The sequence below is a fragment of the Cydia pomonella genome, chromosome 7 (genome assembly GCF_033807575.1).
Source record: "Cydia pomonella isolate Wapato2018A chromosome 7, ilCydPomo1, whole genome shotgun sequence".
Taxonomy (NCBI): Eukaryota; Metazoa; Arthropoda; class Insecta; order Lepidoptera; family Tortricidae; genus Cydia; species Cydia pomonella.
Window position 1 is genome coordinate 20,448,109 of NC_084709.1, and position 23,692 is coordinate 20,471,800.

Below are 23,692 nucleotides of genomic sequence, written 5' to 3' on the forward strand. Positions count from 1 at the left end.
TCATATTTCTGTGGTATGAAATAGACTACCAATCTTTGTAAACGTACAATACTTGAAATTAAAAAAAAAACCTTGCATTTCATTTGTCATTGTCATTTCATGAACAGACAGGCACGACACAGGGTCCCAATTAAACATTTTCAATAATTTAAAAATAAGTAATAGAGAATATCAGTTGTTTCAGTTACAGTAAGTATAAAATAAACTCGGCACTTTCAGTTATTCAGAATATATATTCAATGTTGCGGACCCTGACTATTAACCTTACAAAATGCCGGCGTACTGGTTATGCTGATTCATTTATTAGTAAATACCGTCGGTATTGTTCCGGGACGATAGAGACCGAAAAAAATTCAAAGCCAAGCAAAATAGTTAAGGGTCAGTAATAAATGTATTTATATATTTAATACTAAGAAGTAATTTCATTTAGGTACTTTGTACTATTTAAACTAAGTGTTCTTATTTATTTAACCTTACTTTTTTATTTATTATCGTTTTTATTTTTATATAATATTTTGCTTTTGTAATTATAGATAGAGTCGATCTGAGCGAATTTTAAACCGATTACAAGAGAACAAAGTGATGGGGTGTCATTATAAATGTCATATTTTTATAGAAAATTATCATTAATGATGACACCAATGCAATGCAGTTATCTTGGTCTGACTTGAAAGACATTGAGAGAATGTTAAATAAAGCAAGTGTGTAAAGTGTGGTATAATTCCAGCCATGGCTGTGGACAAGTCAAATTTCCTGCTGCCAAACAACCAGAGGTTTGTGGAGTTGGAGAGCTCCCAAGCCTTCAACAACCTGACTAATCAGGAAAAGTTGTATGCTCATTATTTGAGTCAGGTAACATTAATAACAACCTTATCATGTTAATTATGTTTTACATTGATAAGTGAATAATTTAGCTTTCTATTTGTTAATCTTCCTTCAACCACTACATTGTTGTTAACACATTTACTGCGGTATAGATGGTGTCATTCACAAAGACGCATGCCTTGACTCATAATGTCATGTTATTAAAGGTTAGATTTGACAAATCCGTGCATCATCGTGGATGACATGAACTATAGAGGGTAGAATGACGCCAAGGAAAATGCTTAATTACCGCAGCAAAGGTGTTCAAAATGAAAGACAAAACTATGAAATCACATTATTAACAATCAATACCAGTTTTTGACTTTTTTTATCAATTTGTCAATACCAATTGACATGATTTAAACATAGTCACATTATTTAAGATTCGTCTAAAAAAAAACCTGAAAAACATTTTTGTTTATTTGTAATCAAGAATCATTACTTTTTAGGCTGCATGGAATGGAGGTCTAATAGTCTTAATGCAGACAAGTCCGGAGTCTCCAATGATCTTCTCCCTACTGCACAGGATCTTCCTTGGGGAGCCCTTGGAGGATCTGAAAAAATCTGCCTTAGCAGCTGGTGCTACTGAGGATGATTTCCAAGTAAGTAACTATAAATATACATTCAAAATCTTAGCTTCTTCTGACACATTATTTTGTGTCCAAAACTTGGTCTGGAGCAGCCAATGCAAACCAGTAAAAAAAATAGATATTAATAGTAACCTGGTAAATCACTGTCAATTCTCATACTAAATATGGTTACTAAACCCGCAAAAACTATTTATAGATTGTAGATATTCCCGACTACTACTAAACAACCAAGCTTCAAACTGTAGTGCCAGTTCTTCAAAAATGAGTCTAAAGAAATGAATTGGATTCAAATCCTTTGATATACCCGCAACCAAGTTGGAATGATAGTTCCTTGAAACATGTTACAAAAAAACATTGTTGGAATTGACTCAATGAGTATGGTAATAATAACAGTCCGAAGTCTTGTTTAAGTATAATCAAATGTGACAAAAGCAAAATTTTAAAAGTTAAATGCCACATTCTTGCTTTGTGTAACCAAATGTATACATTTTGGGCCAATTAAACCTGACAGAGTTAAAAGGTGTATTCTTGTCCGCATTTAGAAACTAAAATGTCATACAAAGTTCTGTAATCAGTCTTGTTTTAGAGATAATGTCAATTTTTGTGAAAATTAGTTTTTGTTATAACTTAGTGAAAAACGCCTTTATAGCCATGACGCTGTGACTAGTGACTTGGTTTAGACATACCTACTGACAGACATTAAAGTTTTAAAGTAAACTTGCAATTTTTACCTGTAAATAAATAAAAAAGACTCGATGTAATGATTTTTTTTTTACCAAGATGTAGAAATAAATGACGTTTTGTGTGAAGAAAACGCAAATAAAAACCTTTTTTCGGCAAAAAAAAACATTTTTGTTTTTATTTGGTCAAAACTCATATAACATTTATTGGTTCTTATGGCCTCCGCAATGCGTGTTTAAAAACTGTGGCTTAATTGGCCCCGTGTATAAATTTACAGCCCAATCTATGTTCTCATTGATAGAAAAAGCCCTCCACATCACATGTGTATCTATGATATAACCTATTTTCCCATGAATAGAGTAAACCGCAAGTTTATCTATGAATGAAATAACCACATCCTGACCTTATTGTGAATTGAGGAAATTCATTACTACACCTAAGTTACTGATAGTCTGTTTTCAAATATACCATTCAGACAAAAATATTACTTGTGATGAATATAAAGACCAAAGAAATGCAATTAGGGACATATTTTGTTCATTTTTTTTTGTGATGCTTATTAGCTGAGGAGTTTTCTTAAAAACTTTCGAGTCCCAAGGATCATTTGCCAGCCAATAAACAACCTTGGGATATTCAATTAAGAATTGAATTTTGACTATCATTGCTGATCCGGCATCGCATCCGTGGGACTCAAGAGGATGCTTTTTATTGGAATCTCTTATGACTCAACTCGTTAGATAAGTTACCCTGTGACAACTTCATAAAGTTGACTTTTGCTTGTAATTGACAAGCATCTTTATCAAGCGTTTTTTATCCAGGCATTCCTAGTGTACGCCGGTGGCATTTTTGCCAACAGCGGCAACTACAAAGGCTTCGGCGACACCAAGTTCATACCAAACCTGCCCAAGGAGTCCTTCGAGGTCATCGTCAAGGCTTCCAAGGCTTACGAGAGTGACAACACGCATATAACCAAGCTATGGCAGAACACACAGAATGCTATATACAGCTTGGCGCCTAGGCTAACGAGTCTAGGCTTAGCTGATAAGGTGAGTGATCTTTGCTACAGACATATTATCTTACATAATACAGATCAAGTTCACGAGGAAATTTCTTCACGAGGCGGCTATTTTTGTGTAGATCCGCCCTTAACCCTTTGAACGCCAAGAGCCACTAAAGTGGGTGTGTGCTGTCCTGCCTACCACGCCAACGACCACTAAAGGGGTCATGGCAGACGCTGTCAAAACAATTTTACTGTTGACAGATAAGGTTTAATTTCGTTTACAGTACATATGGTGCTATTTAAATACGGCGGTGGCAGAGCAACAAGGGGACAACATTGTGTGAGCGGCTTAGCGTGTGGAGAGGTGTGCGCCGCTTTCTACTCAACTGTGCCAACTCGCGTCTTATGCATATTTCACTTCCACCCTGCGAGCATATAGCTCTGACGCCCCACTCTGGACGGCCGGTAAAGGCAAGCCAGAGATGAGAGTCCTGCGGCCCCTGTTCAGTGTTCACTCCAGCCGGCCAATGAAGGCAAGCCGGAGAGAGGAGCCTGACCGACTCTCGGGGGTATGGGACCCAAGGGACGTCACTTCCCATTTAGCTCGCCACAAGCTGCCCTGGGGACTTATTATAATTTCCCGCACGCGTGCGGGAATAAGCACTTTCCGTGTATATGTCGAAACTTTAAAGAGCCATATGTACTGTAAAACATTGTACGATACACGTGTGAATATGTAATTCCTCAACTTGTGTCGATTTAAAACACTCCCTTCAGTCGTATTTTAATTTTAATTTATCACCACCCGTTGCGAATTTCCTATTTTCTGCACTTGTGTCGCAAATAACTATTATCACTAGTTGAGATGTTGGCGTGTATGCCACATTTTGATGCGAGAGAGAAAGCGTTCAAAGGGTTAAAGCGCTCCAAAACGCGAGAATGGAAACATGCATATAACAAAGCTGAAGAAGCTATGCTCAGAACGCTAAATACAACTTGACGCTGAGGCTGAGTTTACTTTGCTGATAAGTACGTACAGGCATTACACCTGACTCAATAAAGAACAAGCCTCCTTTCGAGGATTTGTTTTCGCGAGGCAGCTCGTTTTGTCTGGCCCAAGGAAGCACTAAAAATATGGAGCGATATTTTCTGTGATAAAATCCATAAACTTCGAATTGAAAGTTAGGGCGTCTAAAGAAACATTGGCATAATACATAGAATTATGTATACTATTGTCGGCATCGCCAATGCTGTTAACTAACAATTCATAATCCTTATTTCAAAGACCTATGGCTGGCATGTGGTCAGTTAAGAATGCTACCATTAGTATTTACCGAGGCTAACCGGTCTAGGCTTGCCTGATAAGGTAAGTCAATGATCTTTTGTACTTCTAGATAAAGTGAGAAACTAACAATTAAGTCTTTATGTAATTGTCGTAAGATCTCATTTGGCTTGGCCGCTGTTATTTTTTTACTGCTTTTAGCACTGTTTGTATGAAAAATATTACTCATGAAAATAATCACACAAGGACAATACAGATCCTGAATATTTACCGTGAATGTAATTATTTTTCTTAGCTAAGGTAATCAGGAGATAATGGATATATATTTTTGCCAAGATAAGTTTGAAACACAATTACTACGCTTTATTGTCAATTTAATAACCACTAATCAGGTCATGATCAAGGTAAAGTTTCTTTGTATTTGATTGTTCCAATCTTATTGAGGTTCCATAGACTGTCAACCTTATTTAGTTAGAAGTCGTTAGGTACAATAGTGAGGTGCATTAGGGTAAATTCGAAAGCGGGTTAATTTTAATAATGGCAAATATCTACTGAACTGGAAGCACTTTCTACTGGAGTAATAGCAAGCAAGATGCCTCGGTAAGCGTTGCAGTAGCGTGTTGCTAAAGTATGAAGTGTTCTGGTTTTATAGATATTTGCAACATTCAAAATTATCCTGCTTTCGATGTTACCCCAATGACCCTTATTGTTGTATTTAGTCTATAACAGGTTCCTTTTGTGTCAGGGTGTCACCACATACTTCTCCAGCAACTGCACGAAAGACGACTCGGACCTGGTGAACGAGTGGATGAAGACCAAACGCATCGAAGCGTACATCTGCCGGACGTTCAAAACCACCGCCGAGGATGGACGTAAGTTTTAGTTTGTATATTTACCACCATGATTTAGACTTTATAAGACCTTTCTATGAGATTGTCCACCGGACATAATAAATAAATAAACAGCCCATTTATTCCATAACCAAAAACAACATAATAAATTTAACATATCATGGTGAAAACAAAAACTTGCTTAAATCTATTTTTTTATTAATTATATGCACTTATGATTATAATTATATAATTTGGTTAGGACCCCTCACGGGTAAAGGCAGACTCCAGCTCTTGTCATCTTTTCCTGATTCGCGCAGTATTGGGCCACTCTTTATCTATTTCCCGGAGTTCATTGGACTCGGATCGGATTTGCCGTGTCTTCTCTTACCACCGGACATAATGGATGTGAAAAAAAATCATTTACTTGAAACGAAACGTTAAAAAGATATAAGTAATATGCGAGCAAAAATGTGTTTGTATAGAACAGTTCATGGAATGCCCCTATATAAAAACGGTAGAGTTTAATTTTGCGTAATTTCTACCTTATTAAGGGTTAGAATAAGCCGAAACGACCGAAATGTACGAAATAACCTTAAAAAATCACGTATTGAGGTTTGTCGTTCTTTGTTATGTTATGATCAATGTCATTTTAATGTTAGAATCGGAAACTTATGATATACCTTATTTTCTGTCACATGCTCTTTTTAAAATATTCTCAGGGATAATTTATGTACTTCCCGTCTAATTTCTATAATTTTGCAGTACCCCTCTTCACCATCCGCTACGCCAGCGTCGACACGACCCCCCTAGCAACTACCCCCGAAAAATACAAGAACGCCTACTTCATCGAATCCAGAGGGGACTACTCCCCCCTCCTAGCGCTCGCCACCGAACATCTGAACACGGCCATCACGCACGCCGCCAACGACAACGAGAGAAACATGCTGAAACACTATGTAAAGAGCTTCACTGAAGGCAGTTTGGACGAGCATAAGGAGGGCAGTCGGTTCTGGATTAGGAATAAGGGGCCTATTATTGAGACGTGAGTATCTACTTTATTAAAATTGTATCAGTCCAAAGCATAGACAAATAAGTAAGCTCAGAAGACAACTTGTTTTAATGTTTAAAGTATCTACAACAACGCGTTTCGTGCAATGTTACGGCTACCGTTGAGGTGTAGTGCGTCTGGTATGTTCGCCGAGAACAGAGTAGATTACTTTACGCTATAATGCTTAAAAGGCACTGGTCGTTTGTCGGGAGAGTGAGCGTATCAGCGAACAGCATTGTTAAAGTAGTGTATGCAACCTGCTACCGTTAAATACGCCAACTTTGCCACCAGGGGGAACATTGCCCAAAACACAATTTCTAAGGCAATCTACTAATATCTAAAAAAGTTACAAAATTATGGCAATATTGATGACATTGGTAGAAAGTAAACTATACCTGTGGCAACACAGAATAGCGCGTGCACTCCTGACTTCATTCAGTAACCAGTCGGGACTTGTCGAGTACGGAGTGTATTTTTGCGGGCCAATTACTGAGAAATTTTGGAAGGGAATTGTACATCATGGCGAATACACAGGTATGTTGAATCGATTGTATGTAATGTAAAACCATGAGCTGAGTATTTTGATGCTAGGTTCGTTACTGTAACTAGTATATTACAAAAGTTATGCTGATGGGCAAAATTACCCAGTAATGTACCGTCGTATGAGTGTCAACATTGCCCGCAGTTAGGGTTGACACTTTTTTTTACAAACTTTTTTTTTTATTAATGTGCAAATCTTGCAATATTTGTATGTATGTACATATGTTCGGATCAAATCTTGCAAGCCATTTTTCGACCACTTTTTGGTATCCGATTGAGCTGAGATTATAGCATACTGCTTCTACTTCTACTACCAGTGACAATACAATCTGGTAGTGACATTCTGGTTCAACCGGGATCGTCTCCACATGAGGAATTCTTTTTTTTTCTATGGTTAATATATAATGGAGTCGAAAACTATAGTTTCATTTTTGATTACTGGCCGTTTTTCAGAAAAAAAATGAATAACTATTTTGACATACCACACGTTTGAACGCATTTATAGCTTAGATGCCTTAGTCTTCCGTAAAAAAGTGAAAAACGTAGAGTTGACAGCTGCCAGTTGTCAAATATTGCTTCCTCATTGGTTACAACTACGACTTTGTTTGTACGCGGTTCAGCTGTGTGTGTGACATTTGGCAACTGGCTGCTGTCAACTCGACATTTTTACTTTTTTACGACAGACTAAGGCATCTAAGCTATAAATGCGTTCAAACGTGTGTTATGTCAAAATAAATATTCAAAAAAATATTTTTCCAAAACCACAAGTAATTAAAAAAGTAGCTAGAGGTCTGAACTCCATTATGTGTCTATTAAAAAAAAAAATAGTAATGGCCACTTCAGAAAACTTAAACTTAACTTTGTTTAGTTTAAGACATTTAAATTTATCACAGTATTTGTGTTTGATTACCTTAAGTAGAATTTACTTATGCCGAGTGATGATTGATCTCAATTATGCTACAGAAGAAAATGTTGATTAGATTTTTATATAACGTTATTGAAATAAACAACTTTGCGCCTTATTAATATTTTTTGTTTCTTACCTACCCTACCAACTTTGTGCAAATTAATGTTCAGTTTTTATTATATTCTCAATTTTGACAACCCTAGCACTTTTAAATCGCTACACGCCGTTTGTATGAAGAAGAAAAAATGTACAGGCTAACATTGCCCACTCATTTTAATAGGAAAGTATTTCGAGCATGTATTATTATGTCGAGTAAATTTTTGAACCGATCGCCTTCATTGCCAAAATACTATCATTGGTTTTTATGGCAACCAAATAAGGTCTATAGTTGCGCTAAACATCACGGTGGGCAATGTTGGCTAAAAGTCCAGATAACTTTACCCGACCTCAAAATCGGTCATATGATGGAGAAAACGTTGACTAAAGTTAAATTTGCAGTTAAATTTAAATGCCCATGATCTCGGTGTTACCACAGATACATACATATTTCCGAGGTTTCATACAAAAAACTAGATTTTTTTTAGTTTTTCCCAAAAAAGTGGGCAAAGTTGGCGTATTTAACGGTACTATATGAGCAAGGTTTCCCCGCTGCACGAATTTAATTAGTTTTAATTTTAGTCTAGAGAAATTTTTACATTTAATTTAATATTTGCGTTGTAATTATATTGGGTTGATAGTGTTGATACCTGATTTTTTTTTAATATTTCTAATGACTTCTCCAAACATCATTAACAGATTAAGATGGGTTAAATCTTCTAATGTATATACGATGTTTCACGAGAGACCCGAAAGATTTTAATAGTGTATTCGTGATCATTGTTAAAGACAAATGTCCGATAAACTTTTCTGGAATTCGCCAAGTTTTAGAGTTACTTAGTGCTGAACGCCTTTTTGACGGCGATGTTACTAGTTACTATGGGATGCAGTTTAAAAATCTTCATTGATAGATGTAAAAAAGTGACAAATAAGACTTTGCAAAAACTGCGTTTTACAAAAAAAATAGTAAAAATTCAATTTAACTGACAAGTTTACTAATAATATTTGATATTTATGTACAATGCCCCGAAAGCTTTGTACATAAAAATCAAACAAGTATCAAAATATAGTTTATGTGAACTGTTTAGTTTCTATTAACAGATATCAAGGCTTCATAGAGACGTATCGCGACCCGGCCGGCCAGCGGGGCGAGTTCGAGGGCTTCGTGGCCATGGTCAACAAGGAGATGTCCAAGAAGTTCGGCGCGTTGGTGGACGGCGCCGAGAGGTACACTCATTCTAATATTTAGGCACGAACAGGGATTGTCTGACTCGGCTATTTTGTCAGACCTCGACAAGCCTCGGCTACTGAGAACCTAGTCACTCTAGTCAGCCAATTCCTATCTTTCGTCAATAATGTACTATTGCTTTTTCTGCTAAGTTTTTTTTGATGCCTTGAGTTAAGAAATAATAAAATGCCACGTCGATTTCACGTTTCCCCGCAGGTTCATAAAGCTGCTGCCGTGGGGCTCGGAGCTGGAGAAGGACACATTCCTGAGGCCCGACTTCACCAGCCTGGACGTGCTGGCCTTCTCGGGCAGCGGCATCCCCGCCGGCATCAACATCCCCAACTGTACGTACGGTCACACGCAGAAACAGCTAAACGGCCGACTGTCCAAAATGGTTACATATTTATAACCGGGTCTGCGCTACATTTATATATCATCAGTTATCCGCGACCACGACCAGTGAAACCTGCGTCGAAACGGAAATAAAGGTAACAAAATGAACTTTCGATAGTCTCGGTTTTAAATGTTTTTAATGTGTTCAAAACAAAAGGCGAAAGCGTTAAATGTTATATTGGCTACCTATTGCCATCTCGAGACATTTTTTGGATGAATTTTTCCATTTTCATTTGATTGGGCGCGAAAAGGTATCCGACTGTCAAAACTACCTGTGGTAAGTTATGGGTGTTTGAGCACTTGGTTACCTCTTATGTGTTACTGACAGGTTTTTTTTTACCTTATATGTAGGTAGTTTTGGTCTGAGGGAATCGATAATAATTAATTAAAAACTAGTATAAGATTTTGCATATAAGTGACGGTATTTAAAACCAAATTGTGATGTTTAACCCCGACAAAGGGTTTCGAATCCCTAAACCTCACCTTGGCGGCCATATTTAACTTATTTTAAAATGATTGACAAACAGCTTTATGACGACCAGTCTGGCGTAGTGGGTAGTGACCCTGCCTATGAAGCCAATGCTCCTGGGTTAGAATCCCGGTAAGGGCATTTATTCGTGTGAAGTGCACGGATATTTGCTCCTGAGTCATGGGTGTTTTCTATGTATTTGAGTATTTATATATTATATTTCTCATTGTCTGTCTACCCACAACACAAGCCTTCTTGAGCTTACTGTTGGGCTTAGTCAATTTGTGTAATAATATCCAATATTTATTTATTTAGATATCTTTCCATTACAGACGACGAGATCCGACAAAACGAGGGCTTCAAAAACGTTTCACTCGGCAACGTAATCCCCGCCGCGTACAAGGAATCCGTCATTCCCTTCCTCAGTGACTCTGACAAGCAGTTGCTGGAAAAATACAGAGTGCCCGCTTTTGAGGTGAGACATTTAGCTGTAATTACATTTTGTAAGGAAGAACGTTGCTAATAGAAGTCTAAATAAGAAAAACTTGAGTTCTACGAGACTTGCCTTAGAGGACCTTAGAGTCGTGAGACAAGTCGCTAGTATATCTTCTTCCTCGCGTTGTCCCGGCATTTTGCCACGGCACATGGGAGCCTGGGGTCCGCTTGACAACTAATCCCAAGATTTGGCGTATGCACTCGTTTTTACGAAAGCGACTGCCATCTGACCTTCCAACCCCGAAGGTAAACTAGGCCTTGTTGGGATTAGTCCGGTTTCCTCACGATGTTTTCCTTCATCAAAAAGCGACAGGTAAATATCAAATGATATTTCGTACATAAGTTCCGAATAACAACAAGTCACTAGTATATATGAAACAGAAACAAAAGGAGAAACATAGAAGACAAGTTTCACACAAGTTTAAAATACTCAAATCTGACATATTTTCTAAAAAAAACTAGCAAATCAATCCCTTCGAGATCGGTATCGTTAAAATGCTCTAGTCGTGACAGGTCCACCGAAAGGTATAGTTAAACAGGAACTTGTTCACATTTTATGTAACACTGATATACATGTATAATGTTGTAGGTGCAAGTGGGCCTGCACGAGCTGCTCGGCCACGGCAGCGGCAAGCTGCTGCGACAGAACGCGGACGGCTCCTTCAACTTCGACAAGGACACAGTCAAGAACCCGCTCACAGGTAAGCGGTACATAAATAAATAAATAATAAATAAATATTATACGACATTATTACACAAATTGAAGGTAAGGTTGTAATAAAAAATATTCCTTATTGCACACCTCAATACAGAAATAATACAGCACATTAAGAAGAGGTAAACATCAGGCGGTCTTATCGTTTAAAAGCGATCCAGACAACCTTTAGGTAGCGGAATTAAATAAATTTATGCCATGTCAGTAGGTGTTCCAGATGCAATAAAAGAAGTCTAGCAAAGATAGTTTATTTTCCAAGTAGGCATATTACTGCGCTTATGAACGTCATATAAAGCTACACCGGCTCTAACGCTACACCTCTGATCCGAGAAGATTTAAATCCCTCCTGAATTGTAGGAGCGTATCCCAATATAGGACCGGCTACAAACTCTACAGAAAAACCCTATACGGATCAAACTGGCTAAAACTGATTAAGAGGCTGTCAATACCTAAAGCGCACACACTGTCTATTTGTATCGGAGTAAATGAGATAACACTGTCGCATGTTACTGGGCCTGGGCAAGGGAATAATAAGAAAAATATTTAAATAAAAAAAAGTGGATTATTAGTGTAATATTTTACTCATAAAGCGGTTTAGATATAAATGTTTTGAAATTGTGATTTTAATTGCAGACCCATAAGTCAAAACAATAAAGACATAGAACCGTTTAATTGTGATTTTAAGACCAATCTTTGCAATTATTTTCTATCGAGCCGATTTCGTTCAATCATGTATCGAGTACAACCACGGTCTTTGAAATATAATTAATATGAACATATATTTTTCTTACTTGACTGGCTTGAATGGCATAAGAACAAGGATATATTGTGATTTCAAATCTCGGTCATGCTGTATAGATCAAAATAAATTGTTCATGAAATGAATGCAAAAGGTTAACTGAAAAATGTCAGACGAAAGGTCAATTTGAGAGATGTTTTCTAACATTAACACGTACTTACTGATCTTTCGCCGTTTCCGAACCATTATGATCAACTGTAGTCATTTTTTTTTAAAGCATTATCAAATTTTCTTTGATTTTTAAATTTTTTTTGCCTATTTAGTGACATCGGTTCACATATTTGGCAGTATTAATAAGTTGTAACGAAATGTAAATGTTCCCAGGGAAGGCTATCTCGTCGTGGTACAGCGAGGGCGAGACGTACGACAGCAAGTTCACGACGCTGGGCTCGGCCTTCGAGGAGTGCCGCGCCGAGGCCGTCGGCCTCTACCTGTCGCTCGTGCCCGAGATACTCCAGTAACTCACTCATACTCAACTTTCACTATTTTTACACATTATTATTTACGAAAACGGATCTTAATCGCGAATAATTAGATTTTAAAATTCCAACGTTTCGAGGGCGGCATTGTCCCCGTGGTCTCGGAGAAGACTGGCTAAAGTTGACATCAACATTAAGTTGCACGAGTTTTTCGGACTACCCGCACTTGGTCCTGTTTATCAACTTGAACTTTTGCACCCTAGAAATGTTACTCAGTCGACATACAACACTCACGATGTTTGGTTGTCAAAGGCGATATTCGTTTTCGCTTACGTTTACTGATGACTGGGTTCCATGTGGATGAGATCCTAAGACCATCGTCCCTCAAAACGTCGGAAGTAATTTTACGCTTAATGAAAATGGGATATAAAGGAACCAATTTGCTCTATTATAGATAGATAAAACGTTTATTTGAATACTGCAGAAACACAAAATTTACAAATACATTACTAACAGAATAAAACTAGAGTACACAATTTAATTAACAGAAAAAAAATATTAAATACGAGAAATGGATTTACTTGCTGTAGGCTGTGTGCATTGCAGCAAAAACAACAAGGGTTCGACTTCCGACTCAGCTATACGCTTCACTCTTTCGAGCAAAGCACTGATATTCTGCTGGAACCCATACCCCGTTGCCGTTGGGTAAATCTAAATATGATGGTAAATAAAAAACTAGTACAGTAGTGTAAAGAGGATGTAGTGGTGTTAATATGTTCCTAAATGAAATACATAAAATGAAAGTGAAAAAGTGCGTAGGTTTGGTTCAAAATCTTCTAGACAACCTCCGTAATACCGATTAAATCCTGAAATCTACAACCAAAATGCCGTATGGGATCCCTGTATTAAATTTTTCACGCAGTATCCTTTTAAACTGGTGTTTAAAAGTTTGGTCGAGAGAAATCGAAAGCAACCGGTAAATGCAATCGTTCTATGAGGGTACATTTCTATGAGACAACGCCGAGTTGACCGAGATGGTTGTGAAAGGTTGAAATGTTAATTTTGGAAAAGAGACATTCCGGGGATTTATTGTTTGAAACGCCAAATAGGAAACATGCAAGGTGTAGATGTCTCCGAGAAGACATATTCAGCATGGAAGATTTGTTCATATATGACTTCTCTGTCCGCACATACCATATGCGATTAAGTCCCGTTTTTGTAAATAATAACTCAAGTAAGTCATTTTGACATATGTTTTTTAGAAACAGGTAAAATTAAACCAAGGTTGGCTAAGTTTCAAGGGGGTAAGTTTAGATCTGGCTAATATGCCACTAGTGAGCCATTCGCGAATCGCCTCGCAAACAAGTTTGTTCGGTAGATCATGAACACATTCCAACAAATATAAATTAACTCTGATGTCTTTAGGGTATTCGGCTACTCCGGCGAAGAAGCACAGAACGTGACGTACGTGAACTGGCTCAGCTTGCTGTGGAACGGCGCCGCCAAGGCCACGGAGATGTACCAGCCGTCCACTGGCACCTGGCTACAAGTGCGTATAATATGTCCTTACCATATTTATATGCCGTCAAATCTAACCTGCGCAGACTTGGACACTTGATATGTCCAAACTACCCACTTAAAGGCTCAGTTTCATTAGTCAATACAGGTCGCGGTGACTCCCCGCAGGCGGTATAGCGACTAGTGAAACTCACAAGTCGATAGTTCGGTCGACTCCCCGCAGGCGATAAGGTAGTATAACGACTAGTCAAAATCATAATGGCTTGCGTTTTGGAAATCTCCCGCACCCCGCATACGGGCCCTATTGACCAATGAAAATAGTTCCCCGAATGCGGGCCCCATGGCATGCTTTATGGGAATCTCCCGGACCCCGCACGCGGGCCTTATCGCGAACAATGAAACTGACCCATACCGACTAGTGAAACTCATACTACGAGTATTCGATAACTCGGTCGATACAGCGTGCGATGACTCCGTAGGAGGTAAGGCGGTAAAACGACTAGTAAAACTTATAATGGAGTGCGTTTTAAATATCTCGCAACCCGCATGCGGGCCCTATGCCCCTATGGACCAATGAAAGTGAGCCTCAATACTATTTATTTATACACAGGCACACGCACGCGCACGCTTTGTGCTGATGCGGCTGTTGGAGCTGGAAGGCAACGGGCTGCTGACCGTCGTGGAGGCCGCGCCCGGCCGCGACCTGCTGCTGGCGCTGCGGCGGGACCGCCTCGCCACCGACGGCAAAAGGATCATCGGTAAGAAAACAATCATTGAATTGTCGTCGACATGATCTAACTGTGTGAAACTCACGTTCGGCACCTTTTTTCTAACGATGTAATTTTACATAATTTTCCTTATTATTTTAAGGCTTATTAAGACATTTATAAGGCCTGCCGGAACCTATCTTATACACAATACAAGCTTTTGAATGAACGTTTATATTACTACTTGCCCCACAGGCGACTTCCTGGTGAAGCTACAGACGCTGAAAGCGACAGGCGACGCCGCTGGTGCAGAGACCCTGTTCGACAAGTACAGCCGCCTCGACGAGCCCTGGGGCAGGTGGAGGGATATCGTCATGCTGCACAAACAGCCCAGGAATATCTTCGTGCAGCCCAACACCATTCACAAAGGTCAGTCTGACTGTTCGACAAGTACAGCCGCCTCGACGAGCCCTGGGGCAGGTGGAGGGATATCGTCATGCTGCACAAACAGCCCAGGAATATCTTCGTGCAGCCCAACACCATTCACAAAGGTCAGTCTGACTGTTCTGACTGTACTGGTGATTTACTTACAACTTTTTTATACAAAAATGGCAATATCTCTAAGATAATGCCGAATTTAGCAGACATTAATTAACATTTTTAACTTCTGATATGGTCAGGAATATGATGTTAAATTTTTTCCCTGATCATTGATGAATCATGATTTATTCTACGTAAAAAAGTGTTGTTCCGGTAACCCTTTGAATGCCACGCCTATATACAAGGTGCCCGTGAGCATTGCCAGAGATTTTAACAGTGCATTCCTGATGGCAACAAGCAAAAAATGTTATATGACATTTTGTAAAATTCGACAAAAAAAAATTGTTTTTGTTTTTTTTTCCCCCTTTTTTCGAACAGTCCTGTACATAAAACGTAATTTTTATTTATAAACACATTACCTAAAATTAACAAAAAAGTTTTTTTTTAATTTGGGGGTAGCCTCTCGAATACATTTTTTTAATTTTTCGATGTCAATCAATAGGTATGTCCAGACTAGACCTCAAAGTGGCAATACCGCAGTCAAAAATGTGTTTTGTACCGACTTATGGCGAAAGAATGATTTCGAATAACATTTAATTATCTCTGAAACTAGGCCTAATCCAGAAAATTTTATATGACATTTTAGTTTCTAAATATTACCAGGAATGCTTAGTTAAAATGTCTCGCAATGCTCACGGGCACCTTGTATAACGCCCCATCATATACCTTATTGGAATGCACGAATATTAAGCTATAACCGTGCGCATCCGTCGTCGTGAATGGCGGTAAAAGGGTTAAGCACTAAAGGTTAAGGTCTCCCGGCGCTGTAGTCTGATAAACTCCACCCACATATCCCTGTGGCTCTTCAGCAACAAGAACAGCACATTACTAACATCAATTTGAAGGGAGCACAGACAGTCAAGCAATGGCGCCAGCTCTGGTCTTACAACGTACCCTATAAAGTAAGGCACGTACGTTAGAACACCGCTTATTATGAAAACTAAAGACGCAATGCGTATTCTGTAAAACAAGGTACTTGTAGCACTGCGTCTGATTTTCGACGACGAGACCAGAACGTATAGCACCCTCATGTATAATGATAAATTCAAAATACAGGACCCTAGATCGATAAAATCTATATTATCATTTATTACGTGACCACAGATTAAGACTGCTGCCGCAGGCGCTATCCAAGTCAAAAATATAACGTAAATATATATATGCGATGAATGAAAACTGAAGATTTTAACTAAATTCACGTAAAATGAATACGCGATTACAACATGTGATATCGGCAGAGAAATAGCAGATACGTCTATTACAAAACTAACCCAAACGTTTTCATAATTTACATCAACGAAACTACTATACAACATTGAAAATATACCATTAGCTAAGAATATATTTACAAACGCGAAGTTTCTGAATTTTCTCCATTTTGGTAACGCTATCCATGAGATCAGTCCGAAGAACACAGTCACTAAGCATAACACAGCGTCGAAATCCCTCCAGTAGTTATTAAGCATTATCAAAATCTTCTCGGTCATTAACCAGTCAGGATCGCCGTAGAATGTGCCGTTGCTTGCATCGTTATAATCGTAATCTTCGTATATATCTGTATCATACATAACATTTTCAAAGGCGTTGCTTTCGTTAACCATGCCTCTTAAAATCGTCGATGACGGTAGCATCACATGTCACTGGGGGTTGTTCATGGCTTTTCGGCAGTCAGTTCAGGCATTTCGGTCTGTCCATCCGTGGATTAAGTATGTATAACACTACACTCGATGTATATTTATGAAGCATGTGTATTTGTAAAGCTATATATGGACCGATTCACTAGACAAATGCTTGAATTTAGTGGTTAAATGCAAAATGGCCCCATTTCGTCGGGGATAGTGCAATACCGCGTAAATAAGCACTCGTTCCAGTAAAAGTATTCTTTTTTGAACAGATGTAGGTGCTCAGTTCTCTTATCTTGATTTTGAACTTGGCACAAATGTAGACGTATATTTGTCGATATTTGTAATTTACACGAGTACTAAATGTGGGCCCGACTGAAATGGGCACTTGATTGCCAACCAGTCGATTTTATCAACTATGTATTATTAATTAATTAGTTATTATTCATATATTGATATAATAAACTTTTATCAAATATTTTGGTCATTACAATTGTAATACCTACCATATCATGAATACCTACCATACACGATACCTACCATACCTACGATATTTCGAAGCAAATAGGTAACATAAATGTAGATTTTTATAATATTTATTTACATTTTCCAAAAGTGCAAGATGAAATTTTGGCCCATTAAAAAAAAGCAAGGTAAAAGCACTACTTACCTCAATTATCGAGGTTAAGTTGAGCCAGGACAAAAAGCTGAGAAATATTTTGCCGACTAATGGCCTAGGTAATGGATGTTGTAAGTTCATAGTTTCCTGCTACCCATAGATATAAGAAGTAAGGAGATTTATAACGAAGCATAATTTCAACGAGTCTCGCTGTCTCCAACTGTCCCCCACCACATCATTAAAGGCGTGGCCAGACAACCAACTCACGCGCTGTGATTGGCCAAACCGCGCGGTGTAGGAGCCTAGAGCGGCGGCACTAGAGTGAGGACAATTCGATAGAGCTATCGATATTTTACATGTTCTGAAAATGACCTTAGAGTTTTGACATATTTGTTTTAAGTAATAATTGCCATAGACTTAATTTATATTCCTTTAATTTTTTGACCTTATTTACGAGCTAAGAATTTTAAGGTACGTGTAAGGTATATTAGTTGAGCCATAAGTTCTCTCACAAAGGTTTTTACTGATAAAATGTAATACAAAGCTTTTAATTTAAAAAAAAAATGTACCATGATGCGAAAGCTTGTTTTTGCTTAACTAATCAAATTGGTTTAAATTTCAGTAATTATTTGATGTAATGTTTGTTTAAATTGTTTACTTTGGGATTGTCGTTAGACGCGAGCGCTTCATTAAAAAAAAGTTTCAGTTTATTATAGCATATTTCGTCACCAATTGAAAGCAATTCCAGCATGTTATATAGTAAGTATAATGCACCATTAAATAAGCTTTTACAGTACATATGGGGCTACTTTATAGCACTAGTGCGAGAAGTAGCATATTATGTTACTGTGTCGAACATTTAAAGGGCCATATGTACTGTAAAACGTTGTACGATACATGTGCGAATAGGTAATTCGCAACTCGTGTCGATTTAAAACACTCCCTTCGGTCGTGTTTTAATTTATCGCCACTCGTTTCGAATTTCCTATTTTTCGCACTTGTATCGTAATGTACTATTATATCATATGTACGAATAATAAGGAAACAGTAATCATAATTATCAGTAAAAATCTTTCTGATAGAACTTTTCGATCGACTAAGTATACAATATACTATTATTTCAAACATATTTATATTCTATCTGTAACTGTAACTGGAAACATTTTTCTTGAAAATGATCCGAACAAATAACACTTTTCTCGCTCATAAACCAGTTAGGGCCCTCTTCCTGTAGCATCTATCCATTTTTCGTTAATACTGGGATTTTTATGGAAACTGAAAAAAATTGCAATCATGAACATATTTCTTTTTTGACTCACTGCAAACTGTACCTCTGTAAATTCCATTCACAACCGTTTCTTTTTCAATTGTTTACTCTAAATAATTGTATATTATTATTTTCAATTGTAGTATTGTTTTTTTTTTACTTGTAAACCTTATTATCCACCACAGGACAGGCTATGCCTAGTGTGGGGGCCAGCATAAATGTAATACTGTTATTATTTTATTTCTGAAATAAAACTTATGTACAATTGTACTTAATTAAATCAGTTTATTTTTTGGCTTACCTTTTCGATTTTTAATCCAAATTAAAAAGTATTAAATTAAACATTAGGTGCATATAAAATAATTGTAAAATTTTACTTGAAAAATAATTACTTTCGTATGAAAGTAATTATTTTTAATGTGTGTATACACTTATATCCAAACATTTTTATCGATAACGCTCAAAGATCAATTATATGCACGAGCACCACTCTACTTCGCGGCGTCAATGAAGGGAGCGGTTGGCGGTCGTACCAAGAAACAATAATGTCCCTGTGAATATCGTTAGCGGTTTAATGCATTGCGCCGTTGCTAAGGACACTACAAGTAGTTTTCCATGCCAAAGCGTCAATGTAGAATGCATAGACAAATTGCCACGCGTTTGTATGACAACATGGTCTGACTCAGAAAAATCATATGTCACTGGATTTATTTGTTAAAATGTGTGGTTTTATTGACTAATACGTGAAAAAAAATGTACTATGTAACACCATGATCCTTATAGTTTTGGGATGCACTCCTATTTCGACACAAAATAGCGCTATAATTCGGCATTTCAATAAAATTGACGCGCACATTGTTCAATGACAGCTAAGTTGCTACTGTCTTACGGCGGGCCGGTATGGCCACGATGTGGCCATGTCGCGGCGACACGCGCCACGCCTCCGTCAGCCATCTAGTACTTTCTATGATCTGAGCTGCTACCCAAAGGTTGTCTGGAAGAGATCGCTTCTTAGCGATAAGACCGCCTGTTGTTACCTAACTTTTACGTGTTTTTTCATTTCCTGTCTATTTTTAAATGTATGGTGCACAATAAAGAATATTTACTTACTTACTTACTTACTTACTAGGTAATACTAATAATCCATATTTAATAAATATTTCATTTTAGCCAAATACTAGGCAAAGCTTTTACTATGGGTACTAGAGAACTAGGTGACAATATGTTACATACATAGATAGATAAATACATATTTAGATACACAAAGCGTCCATGACTCGGACACAAATATAAACGAATATTTGTGTCTGAGTCATGGACGCTACAGTTACACACACACAAACACACAAATAAATTCCTTTACCGAAATTCGAGTCCTGGAAGGTTTGGAAGCCATTGAAAAAAGAATAATAAAATGAAAGTTTATAGTACATATGGGGCTACTTTATAGCACTAGTGCGAGAAGTAGCATATTATGTTATTGTGTCGAACATTTAAAGGGCCATATGTACTGTAAAACGTTGTACGATACATGTGCGAATAGGTAATTCGCAACTCGTGTCGATTTAAAACACTCCCTTCGGTCGTGTTTTAATTTATCGCCACTCGTTTCGAATTTCCTATTTTTCGCACTTGTATCGTAATGTACTATTTTATTCTTCAATTTAGGCATATTTCTATGCACTTGTGAATGTCCGTACACCACGGCTCCGAGGAGATATGGGTGCAAGACTTGCACTGCAAGAAACTCGATGGGACAACTTAAAAAAAAATTCGCGTAAAAAGAAATTCTCTCACTTTTTCCTTATCCGAACACGATACGGAATATGCCTTTAAGAGCAATTCCTAGCTGAGCAACTTTTCAAATCTGGAATTTTTGAAGCTATGTTTCTGTCGCGCTGCGGTGGGCGGGAGTGCGTGCGTGCGTTAAGGACAACTGCAGCTCGGACTAAAATTCCCACGCAAAAAACTCAAAAATCGATTTCTACGGTTTTTGCGGTTTTCGTGGCGCTGTAAGTTTCTTCAAAATAAAATAATCCAAAAAAGCAAAACATAGCGGTACAGATATTGATGATATTGATCTTATTTGAAAAAATCATTGCTCTAGGTTAAACATCTCTACACCCACACACACATGCACATACCTGATACACACACACCACGAGCATGAGCAAGCACTGACTTACAGACATACTTACACATATCTGTATTAGTTGGCTTTAATTAGTTACAATCTTTGCCATTTACCTTATTTTCTAGTCTACGGATTTCTATTGCTGATACCATTGTTACCAAATCAAGTGCTCTCACCTAGGAGGAATCGCTGCCTCCCGAGTCACAGGCTTCGACCTAGTTCGGGAGGCAGAAGCTCAAGCCCACTACCTAAATGTGTTACAAACCTAATACTCCTGTCTTATTCATAAATTTTACAATATGAAATATAACGTAAGGTTTAAAGCCATAAAGATTATTTATTTATATTTAATCGAGAGAGGAAACAGTCGCGAGCGTCTGTATGGAAAAATCGGAACTAGGAATTCCTCTTAAACGAATCCCCACTATTTGTGTTACACCTTACAGGGGTGGCCAACTTGATGAGACCCAAGATCTCCTGTTTACTAACGAAACCCTGTCCGAAACCAATTACATACTTCTTGAAACCTTTAATGAAACTGGTCTATTTATTTATATTTTTTGCTTTGCCACGATCCACTGGACTAACAGTCGCGATCGACCTGTTGGCCACCCCTGGTAGTATGGTATATCAATAGGAGCTATTGTTTCCAGGTGACGACGTAGAGTTGCGCCGGTACCCGGCCAGCGCGGAGGGCATGGTGCGCTCGTGGCTGGAGCGGTTCCCGGCCGCCGCCGTGTCCGACCTGCTGGAGCAGCTCGCCGAGGCCGACAAGCCCCACTTCACCGACGTCACGGTCTTGCATGACAGTTAAATGCTCAGTCAAATTATCCGTCTCTAGTCTCCTGGAACTTATACGGATACGGTGTGGCGAAATTTGAAGTAATTTGCATTGGAGCGACTTCGAAAGCTTTTTTGAAAATGCCAAATACTCGTATCTATAAAACTATAAGCAGTTTATATATTAGTAACACGCTAATGCAACGCTTACCAAGCCATCTCGCTGAATGTTGCTACTAGAGATTCAATGGATATCCGGTTACTATCCGGTGTCTGGCCATATTTTACCTATCCGGCCGATAACCGTATAGTTGTATAGTATCCGTCTGGATACCGGATAGTACTTTATCACGATATTTATTTTATGAATACAATATACACTAAACACTAAAACTTCTTATAAATAACAAAATAAAGTTAATTTATAAGCACTCGCAACGAAAATATTTAAATACCCACGAAGAAATTTGTAACGTACCGCTATTCAATAATCACTGTAAGTGAATTTAGTTCATTTATCTATAAACAACGGCCTATAACTAGAAACAAGTTGCAACGTGTATCGAACTGTAAGTAATTGCGATATCTAATTTAATTAATTTTTACAAAACTTTTAGCCGGATATTCGGCGGTCCCAACGGCCGGATATCCGGTATCCGGCCAAATCACTATCCGTTGCATCTCTAGTTGCTACAGTAGAGAGTGCTTATAGTTTGTAGAAATTAGTCATTTTCAAAACTACCCCGCTTTCGAAGTTATCCCAATGCAGTTTCTATACTTAATGCAATTGCAAACACGTTTCAAACATTGAGATTGTCAAAAAAAAATTCTCGGAGATTATGAATTTATGACCGTCATACTATTAGCCCTACATAACGGTAACACTATCAGTTGTCAATAACGAGGCCAATTCTAACTTGTATATCATTTTGTTGTCAATCGTCCTTGCTGTGTCTCGCTTGTACAGACAAGTACAAGTGAAACAACGAATGCCATCAAATATATATCAAAATGTATGTTCATATTGGCCTTGAGGGTGATTTTTTATTGCATTGTTATTGTGCAAGTACCTAAGGATAGTTTTCTACCTGTACAATTTCTTTGTCCAATGTGCATTGCGTTTCACTCTCTCATTAAGCCAAATGTGAGATGCAAATACACATTGGCCAAGAAATTGGACAAGTGGAATACCATCCTAAGGCTCTTAATTATAACCGACGAAAGTTACATCTGAAGATTAAGAGCTGGAACTCCTATTATATCAAATAAATGCATTTTTAACCCAAGTATTGTGTTATTCTTTTGTGTTCCTGCAAGAGCTTTTTAGTCCATATACAGTTTACCTAGGTTTATGAGAAATGTGAGAATAGCAAGTTATCCTTTTGTATATCCGTACACGGCGTAATTTTTTTCAATTTTATATCTCGCGGAAACTTCATTTCTTCCCGCCGTGTACCGATATTTACTTAGAAAAACATCTAAAGACTCGAATTTGTCTCTTCACTGAAATCATAGTTATTGATTGTAAACTACGTATTCTTCTACGTACTTTCTACGTACTTAGTTACAGACCTGGTTTTCAGCAAATGGGCTCATACTAAACTGTTCCAAGTCAAACGTAATGCTATTCTCTGGTCGGAAGATTCCACTGCCACCATGCATGGCCAGCAGTCCGATGCCAGTGTGCAATGAGAGTAGGTTCCTTGGGTTTATAGTTGACTGTAACCTTAACTGGAAGCACCATGTTGACAGTGTCTGTGATAGGTTGGGTAGTGCAGTCTTTGCGTTGCCAAAGATGAAGCCACTTATCTCGAAGGAAGCTCTAAAGCAGGTGTACTTTGCTCACTTCCATTCTATTATGTCGTACGGCACGCTCATTTGGGGTAACTCCACTGATGCCAGAAGAGTCCTCATAGTTCAGAAGAGAGCAATTCGTACACTTGCTGGAGTAAAACACAGACACCCATGCAAAGAACTTTTTATTTCGGAACGCATAATGACTCACTACTCACAACACCTCTTTGAACTAATAATATTTGTCAGAAATAATATTGCTCAATTTTCTCGTGTGGATTGTCCGGGAAAA

General features: G+C 38.1%; 2 protein-coding genes across 4 annotated transcripts in view; one reads left to right on the forward strand and one right to left on the reverse strand.

Moving 5' to 3' along the window:
• Nucleotides 1-23,692, reverse strand: part of LOC133520101 (poly [ADP-ribose] polymerase) — a 214,628-nt gene that overhangs the window by 152,121 nt on the left and 38,815 nt on the right. The gene's annotated exons all lie outside the window — the stretch shown is intronic.
• LOC133520103 (dipeptidyl peptidase 3) lies at nucleotides 90-22,892 on the forward strand. 3 transcript variants are annotated; one of them, XM_061854411.1, is made up of 15 exons: nucleotides 90-189; nucleotides 728-852; nucleotides 1,314-1,466; nucleotides 2,954-3,181; nucleotides 5,163-5,289; nucleotides 6,013-6,292; nucleotides 8,943-9,068; nucleotides 9,286-9,413; nucleotides 10,264-10,406; nucleotides 11,016-11,127; nucleotides 12,265-12,397; nucleotides 13,785-13,908; nucleotides 14,488-14,635; nucleotides 14,840-15,135; nucleotides 21,480-22,892. In XM_061854411.1, exons 2-15 carry the CDS (start codon nucleotides 730-732, stop codon nucleotides 21,489-21,491), a joined length of 2,133 nt encoding a protein of 710 aa, XP_061710395.1. In that variant the 5' UTR covers nucleotides 90-189; nucleotides 728-729; the 3' UTR covers nucleotides 21,492-22,892. The 3 variants fall into 3 exon arrangements, with proteins under 3 accessions (XP_061710395.1, XP_061710394.1, XP_061710396.1); XM_061854410.1 differs by having other exon boundaries at nucleotides 101-378; XM_061854412.1 differs by having other exon boundaries at nucleotides 101-378; nucleotides 14,840-15,013.